The 8,711-nt window shown below is 39.4% G+C and overlaps 1 protein-coding gene across 1 annotated transcript; it reads left to right on the top strand.

Annotated features, from left to right (window-relative positions):
• Positions 1-4,014: 4,014 nt before the first annotated feature.
• On the top strand, positions 4,015-8,447 carry SMCO1 (single-pass membrane protein with coiled-coil domains 1). Its single transcript, XM_046659694.1, has 3 exons — positions 4,015-4,143; positions 6,904-7,053; positions 7,505-8,447. The coding sequence occupies exons 1-3, from the start codon at positions 4,094-4,096 to the stop codon at positions 7,947-7,949; spliced, it is 645 nt and encodes a 214-aa protein (XP_046515650.1). The 5' UTR covers positions 4,015-4,093; the 3' UTR covers positions 7,950-8,447.
• Positions 8,448-8,711: the final 264 nt, after the last annotated feature.

Genomic DNA, 8,711 nt, shown 5'->3' with positions numbered 1-8,711 from the left:
TGGTTTCCAGGGGTTTGGGGGAAGGGAGAGATGAATAGGCAGAGCGTACAGGATTTTTAAGACAGTGAAACAATTCTATATGATATTGCAGTGGTTGATACATGTTCCTACCCAGTTGTCAAAACTAATAGAATGGACACCAGGAAGAGTGAATCCTAATGTTAACTGTGGACTTTGAGTAATAATAATGTGTCAGTGTTGGTTAATCAATTGTAACAAATGTACCACTGTGGTGCAGGATGTCAATAGTGGGGAAAGTTGTGCATGTGTGAGGGTAGGGGTAAATAGGAACTCTCTGTACTTTCTGCTCATTTGGTTGGGAGTCTAAAACGGCTCTAAAAAAATAAAGTTTATCAGTTTAAAGAGTTTGGAAAGCAATATGACAGGGGACAAGGAGAGTCCGGAAGATGAGCCTGGCAGAACAGATCAGGAAATTACAAAAGACTGGGCAGACAAAAGGCCAAATACCAGAGAGGCGATGTAAGATGGAAAGATCAGCAGGTACTATTTAGGTCTGCACAGAAAAGAGGCGGTCAGTGAAAGCCAGGAGAAGGAAACAAGCACTAGATCTGGATAGGCAGGCAGCAACCTAGAGGAAACAGCACTGGGGGGTGGAATTGGCAGGCTCAGCTCCTGGAGCAGAACTGCTTGCTTTTCGCTCTGTTCTAAATGTTCTTCCAGGAGCTGGGGGCTGGTCCCACATTGGCTTACTCTGAGTGGGCTGAAGACAGAGATGTGAGCATCAGTCTCCACCATTCTTTCCTTCCTTCTCTGTTTTATTTCCTTGTCAAGGTCCTGACCACAGATCTACCCATAAGAAAATTAATGTTAGCTCCAGAAAAACGAAGGGCTTCAGAAGAAACCTCAGCAAAGAAGAATCTGACATATAAAGCTTACTTCACTGAACTGTTAACTCCTTAAGGACAGAAATGCCAACCAGAAAAGGCTTAATCAATAAGGCAAAGTTGTTATTCCCCATAATAAGCAGCCAGCAATGGAACAGTTCTAGGGGAGGTTAATTCAGTGACAGGTTCTTTTCCGTAAAAAATTTTTTTTCTTTACTCTTTTATTAACCTCTCCCGATTTCCCTCACTCCCTAGCCCCTGGCAACCACTTTTCTATTCTCTGTTTCTGTGAGTTTGACTTTTTATTTAGATTCCACATATAAGTAATACCATGCAGTATTTGTCTTTCTCTGTCTGGCTTATTTCACTTAGCCTGATGCCCTCAAGGTCCATCCATATTGTCACAAACAGCAGGTTTTCCTTCTTTCTCAGACACTTAAGTTGTTTCCATATCTTGGCTATTGTGATGATGCTGCAATGAACATAGGAGTGCAGATAGCTCTTCGACCTCCTGTTTTCATTTTCTTTGGATGTGTCTACCCAGAAGAGGGATTGCTGGATCATGCGGTAGTCCTATTTTTTAATTTTTTGAGGAACTTCCATACTATTTTCCACTGTGATAGGTTCTTTTCATCTTTCTGCTCTGCTGTCCTGGCTTGCTCTCTGAGGCTAGTTCATCTCACGGTCGTAACAGGGTGGCTGCTGCAGTTCCAGGCATCACATGAAGATTCAACAATATTGAAGGACGAACAAAGACCATTCTCTCCTATATTTTTTTTTATCATAAGAAAAACTTTTCTCCCAGGCACAAACAGACAAATATTGTACAATTTCTCTTATATAAGCATCTAGAGTAGTCAAATTTACAGAGACTAAAAGTAGAAGGGTGATTTCAAGGGCTGAGGAGAGGAGAGAATATGGAGTTGGGGTTTAACGGGTACAGAGTTTCAGTGGGGGAAGATGAAAAAGTTCCAGAGATGGATGGTGGTGATGGTTGGACAACAGTGTAAGTGTACTTAATGTCACAGAAATGTACACTTAAAAATGGTCAAAAGTGGTAAATTTTTAAAATTGAGATGTAATTGATGTATAACATTATATTAGTTTCAAGCGTACAAAATAGTGATTCAATATAAGTATATGTTGAGAAATAGTCACCACAGTAAGTCTAGTTAACATCCATCACCACACATAATTACAATTTTTTTCTTGTGATGAGAACTTTTAAGTTCTACTCTCTTAGCAACTTCCAAATATACAATAAAATATTATTAACTTTAGTCTCCATGATGTTCATTACATCCCCAGGACTTATTTTATAACTGGAAGTTGATACCTTTTGGTACAAAATGGGTATGTACTACCTTCACCCATTTAACCCACCCCCCACCAAAATGGTAAATTTTATGTTATGTATACTTTATCACAATTTTAAAAAAACTTTTCTCAGAAGCCCCACAGTAGACCTCCTCTCACATTTCATAGGCTAGAATTCTGCCAACCGCCCATTCCTAAACCAAGGATATGGCAACAATAATGAAATTACTATAATTGGCTTAGTCTAATCAAGTTCACCCTCCTGTGACTGGGGAGGGGCCCAGCCTCCCCTGAAGCACATGGCTGCCCAATACTCCAACAAAATTTGGATTCTGTTAATGAGATAAAAGTAGCTAGGTGCGGGTGGGGGTGGGATATGAAGGATGGAGGTGGAGGTGGAGGTCGGAGAGGATGGCTACTTGGTAGGACACAAAGACCCTAGCAAGGTTTACCCACTGGGGCAAGGAAGGACTTGATTCCCTTAGGACATTCGAACTTTTCTGAAGATTCATGTGAGACTTCCTGACGCCAGCCCCCAGGAGTCCTTGGGGGAGTTATAACATCTCTCAGAGCTGTCCCTTTGCTTTTCCACTGCTAGGACCACCATTGTAACCTGGGCCCTCATCACCTCCCATCTGACTGTGATAGCAGTCTCCTGAGGGGCTTCTCTGCCTCTGGTTTTATTCCCACTTGGATCCATCCTAAACACCACTACTAGATTAATTTTACAGAACCAACAGCTCACATATGTTCAAACTCGTTACCAGGCTATGTAGAATGAGCCACTCTTTTGTGATCCATGTTTTCTGTCTCCCTACTAGTATGCTCCTTAGGGCAGAGTTTTGCCTTACTCATCATTGTATTCTCACTACCTGGAATAGTGCCGATCATTCATTCATAGGTTTTATCCATTCAGTTGATATTATCATGTTCAGTAAATATTGAATAAGTGAATAAATTATTCCATAAATGAATAAATCCACAACCTGGCTCTTATCAGTTTAAATGTTGTTTTTCTTTTTCTCACGTGAATCTTTTGCTTAAGACATACTCATTCATTGTTCCCTGACCACATCATGTACCTAGCCACCTCTGCGATTTTGCTCACACTGTTTCTCCAGTTTGTAAACCCTTCTCTCTTTTCTCTAATAACCAAAGACTTACATTTCCTTTAAGGCCAAGCCCAAATCCTACCTTCAGTGTGAGTGTTTCTCAGTTATTCAAGGCTTCAGCAACCTATTCTCTCATCTTCTATGAATTTTATGGTCATGTAGCACCTATTTAGCACACAATGTTTTGTATATGTTTTCTTTTTAACTATATGTCCTATCTCCCCAGTTAGAGTTTAAACTCCTTGAATTCAGGAATCCCGTTTTACATCTGCTCTTATTTCCAATACCATAGCTGATACTAGAAGCTCTCAATAAATATTTATTAGCTTCTAAGGATGGTTAGATTTTTAGCATTGATATAATACGTCGTAAAAGTCTGGAGCTCTCTCTAAACCTAATTTAGATTATAATTGAATAATTAAGCTGTTAAAATTTGAGACTAATATTTCCTTTAAATTTAATCCAAGTATATGTATACATTTGTATATCTGTATATACATGTAGCAGAATATACATAAAGCCACAATGACACCTTGTTGTTGTGCTATGTTGATGTACTATGGCTCATTTTTCAAAGGCACATATTACAGTGCATTCCAGGACACCTGTGTTCACACGATCAGTTCTTTGAAACTATATTTGGATGTACAAGCTATTAAAAGCTCCTTGTACTGAGTGACCTTTCAGGCAAAATTTAGATCGAATACTCATGCTGCTGCTGCCTGTTGCTGAGTGGAAGACAGCAGAAAACTCTGGATTCAAACCTCTATTGGGCTTTTTGTTTTGCTTGTTTTGTTTCCCTTCCTTTGCCTTAAGAAGATGAACAATGAAACCACAACCCTGATATCCTTAAAGGAGGCAATGAAAAGGTTGCTAAGGGCTACAGGGAGGGAGCAAGAATAGGTCTGTTTTTCTGGGAAGATGGGTAAGAGAAGAATGAAGAATAAAAATAGGCAAAGAACTACAAATATGCTAGTTAGAATTCTGTCTCTGTTAAAGCGGCTTAAGTCTTCCAGGTTTAAAAAATACGTAAATTAATAATAAAGAAAAATCTACTCCCAGGTGCTATAATTCCATTCCAATAATGCATGGGCTATATGGTAGGTATACAAAAATAAGTAAAATGTGGTTTCTGCCCTCAAGGAGTCCACGGCCTGTAGGGATAACAGAAGTTTTCAAAAATTCTGACAATTTAATGTGATTGACCTTATAATTGTGATGTTCCTAAAGGGCTATGAGAACATGAAGAGAGGGTCAATTAATTTTGCCTTTGATACCAGGAAAAGGAACCCTTCATAGAGAGACATGTAAGCTGGATGTTAAAGTGAGAGTAGCAGTTTATGAGAAAGAAAAATATGAGAAAGAATTCTAGGCTGAGGAAACAGTACATATAAGCCACAGAAGCTTGGAATGGCGTACTATACTCAGTCAGCAGCTAGATGTCTCACATAATTGGTGATTAGGATGTGAGAGGAATGGCAGAAGATGGGTGCAAAGGGTAAAGAGCTTTATGTTTCCTTGAGGAGATCCAACTTGGCTCTAATGACATCACTGAGCAAGTCAGGGTGGCATAAAAGGTAGAAAAGCAGTTGAGCTGCTTGATCAGAACTGTGTTTTAGAAGCATATTTCTGAAGGATGGATTGGAAGTGGCAGAAATTTAAAGCAGGGATCCAGTTAGGCTACTGTAATCCTAGGTCCAGGAGAAAGATGGTGATTAATTGGTTTAGTGGAGAGGGAGAGGAGGGGATAGATTAGAGACATTAATGGGGAGGAAGAAAAGAAAAAACGTGAGAATTATTCTGAGATTTCTAGTTCAAGCAATTGATATCGTTATGGTGATGTCGTTAAATGAGCTTGGGAATTGTAGTAGAAGACAGACTCAGATTTGCAGACATGTTGGTTAGGATTTATTTGGAATGGTCTGGGAATACCTTTTGGAGAGAAGATGCCAAAGAACTGCCGCAGTTGTAAACTTTTATACTGATTGACAAGCTAGAGATGACCTATAGGCAATATAGTCTTAAAGATCTAAAAGTTAATACAAACAGTATGCCAGATAACATAATTTTGATGTGTAGACAGAGATTGCCAACATATTAGGTCATGTAGGCTTTTGCTCCTCCGAAACACACATTTCATATTGAGCCTTATCCATGTGTAAATAGAATCCAAAGCGGTGAGAAAATTCCACTGTAGTAACGTCTGGATAGGGAGTCGGGGGGATAGTAGGTTCAGTGAGGACAGTTGAGTTTGACTTCTCATCCAGGTGGGGATGTACAAAACCTAGTCCACATTAGGTCTAGAGCTTGGGAAAGAGGTGGTGCCTGAAGCTGAATTAGCCTTGGGAGAAAGTGAGGACCAAGAAGAGAAGACGGTCAAAGACAGAACCTGGCAAACACAACAGTGTTCAAGTCGCTGGGGACATAGAACCTGAGGGAAGTGGTATGTGTGTTTGTGTACCTTTATGAAAGACAATGTGGGTGGCTTCAGGCAAGTGAGTTGTGGTGTTGTTCCAGTTCTTTGTGGTTTGTTAGACATAATTCCAGTGCCACAGCGCCCTCTGATGATTAGGGCTGTGTGGAGCTACTCAAATCCCCATGTTGGGTTACACAGCTCAGCATTTCATTCATATCATAGATGTCAATCATACGGCCCACATTTTATTACTTCTGTGTAAGGCCTCTGCTAGGTATTAGGGGACAGGTATAAAGATGTCTAAGAAATAGTATCTGATCCCCTCCCTCCAAAAACTTACAATTTATTCATGAAAAGCTAACTCTAAAAATAAACCAGGAGGTGAGGAGTGACAGGTGGTAGAGGCAGACCCTGTGAAAATGAAGTGGGTGAGTAGGAGATTTCTAGGTAGGCAGGCTGGAGCATTTAAGCAGGCAGTGGAATTTGAGCTTATCCTTGAAGGAAGGATAGAATTTGGACAGCCAGAATAGGGTAGAGAAAGCCAAGTTATCAAATACTGGTCCCAGCACTAGCTAGCTGTATGACATTAGATCTCAATCTTGTTGAGACTCAATTTCTTTATCTGTGAAATAGTAAAAATGACTGCTTCACTTCTTATTGTTGTTGCAAGAATCAAAGTAATGCTAGTAGAAAACACTTTTTAAAGTATAAAGTACAATACAAAGACAAGACATGGCAGATAATTCAAGTAATTAGAGAATTCAAAAGTTGGCAATATAAAGAATGCAAGAACTAGGATGATGGCTAGAGAGAATGGCAAATGGGAACATCTGTTCATAACTTAAATTTGTTTTTTTGTTTTTTTTTTTTTAGATTTTATTTTTTCCTTTTTCTCCCCAAAGCCCCCCGGTACATAGTTGTCTATTCTTCGTTGTGGGTCCTTCTAGTTGTGGTATGTGGGACGCTGCCTCAGTGTGGTCTGATGAGCAGTGCCATGTCCGCACCCAGGATTCGAACCAACGAAACACTGGGCCGCCTGCAGCGGAGCGCGCGAACTCAACCGCTCGGCCACGGGGCCAGCCCCTATAACTTAAATTTGAATAGCAATCCAAATTTGGTAGTAGTTGTAAGCAATGTATTAGTCTTATCTTAAGGCAAAAACTTTAGCTTTGTCCCCTGATCTAAACTAACCCTTGATTTTTTTATCCTATAGAGTAGACCACAAACTCCAAGCTTTAGAAGCACAGTTCAAAGAACTGGACTTCACCAAGGATAATCTGACACAGAAATTTGAACATCATAGCAAAACGTTGGCAAGCCAGGCAGCCCAAGATGAGCTGTGGACAGCAGTTCTGGCACTCAGGTGAGTATCCAATGAGAAATCAGTGGAGTTTTGTGGCTTTGTGAGAGCTTGCAGTGGTCATTCTAAAATTGAATTTCTTAATATGGTTCCAACAATGGATTGTGAAGAAATCACATTTTCTTAGCTTCATTCATTCAAAAAAGATTAATTTGAGCACCTGTTTATATGCCAGACATTATGCTACTCATCTCATCACAGAGTCTCTTGCTTGCCAAGTCTTACTAACACAGAGATGAATAATATAACTCCTCTGCCATTGAGAAACTTATAGTATGGGTGGCCAGAGAACTAAGGTGTCCAGGTAGCAGGTCCTATTTCTAAAGTATTTTCTAAAATACAGCAGCTGGTTCTCCTAGTGGGTTTGCATTTCTCTGAGTTATCCTAATAGAATTTATTTTATATTTGTACATAAAGACTTCAACTGCTTAAGAAGCTCTCTCCATTTTTGTAGGTTCACTTCAATGGAATTGAATATTTTATACAGCTATGTCATTGAAGTACTCATCTGTTTGCACACTCGTGTGCTTGAGAAGCTGCCAGATCTGGTGAGAGGTCTTCCCACCTTAGCCTCTGTCCTTAGACGAAAAGTTAAGAACAAGCGCATTAGAATCGTCTGGGAGTCTGTCCTGGAGGAGTCTGGGCTGCAGGAAGAAGATATCACAGCACTGTGTACCTTCTTTATTGCACATGGTAACAAGGCAGAACACTACACTTCTAAAGTGAGGCAGATGTACATCAGGGATGTCAATTTCATGATCACTAACATGGTAAATAACCAAGCTCTGCAGGATGCCTTGCTGAGGGCTGTTCAGGTCACTGAGAAGGGAAAAGCAGTGAAGGCCCCTGCAGAGCAAAAGTCATCTCTAAAAGAATTGATACCATCAGTCAAAAACTAACTTGTTACTCTATGACCTAGCGATTCCAGTTCTAGTAATTTATCTTGCAAATGGGAAAAAAATATCTAAGTACAATTTTGTTACAGTCTTATTTTTGTAACAAAAGTGAGAGGAGTGTTAAAGAAATTATGATATATGGATACAATGGATATTTTCTATGTAGCCATATAAGAGAATGAAGAAGCTCTTTGTGTTACTGTATATGGAGTTATCACCAAGATGCGTTGTTTTAAAATACTTATTTCCAATATAAAGTGGAAAAAAGGGCAAAACCAAATATGTATGTGTGTGTATATATATATATACACACAGACACACATACACATATATAAGCTATTATAACCGTAAACTTCATAAACTTCCTCTGGAGGGATACATAAGGAAGTGATAACATTGGTTGTCTTAGGCAAGAAAACTAAGAGGCTAGGGGTCAAAGATAGGAGGCAGTCTTTTCACTGTTAATCTGTCTTGTACATTTTGAATTTTGAACCATGTGAATGTTCTACCTATTAAAAGACAAAAAAAAAAAACAACAACGATGGAACACCTAATATATATTGTGTGTTGATGTACTTTTTCTCTCTAGTAGAGTACCACAGTTATTTATACTAGAAAGGGAATTCACACACATTGACCATATATTTTATAATATTTATTGAACACTAAATGCCATGTGCCAGGTGCTGTGAATAACAGAAACATTTAAAAATGTGGACCCTGTACTCCTGGTAAAGGTTAAGTGTTGATGGCTTTATTTGGGAG

Source organism: Equus quagga, chromosome 4, assembly GCF_021613505.1.
Source record: "Equus quagga isolate Etosha38 chromosome 4, UCLA_HA_Equagga_1.0, whole genome shotgun sequence".
NCBI lineage: Eukaryota > Metazoa > Chordata > Mammalia > Perissodactyla > Equidae > Equus > Equus quagga.
Note: the sequence above shows the minus strand (reverse complement) of the source record. Positions and strands in the feature narration are given on the sequence as shown.

What these genes read in the sequence shown, in the direction of transcription:
- SMCO1 (XM_046659694.1), top strand. Translation starts at nt 4,094, where the DNA reads ATGAACAATGAAACCACAACCCTGATATCCTTAAAGGAGGCAATGAAA. An exon ending in TTAAAGGAGGCAATGAAAAG is followed by an intron (nt 4,144 to 6,903) that starts GTTGCTAAGGGC and finishes TTTATCCTATAG; the next exon opens with AGTAGACCACAAACTCCAAG. An exon ending in ACAGCAGTTCTGGCACTCAG is followed by an intron (nt 7,054 to 7,504) that starts GTGAGTATCCAA and finishes CCATTTTTGTAG; the next exon opens with GTTCACTTCAATGGAATTGA.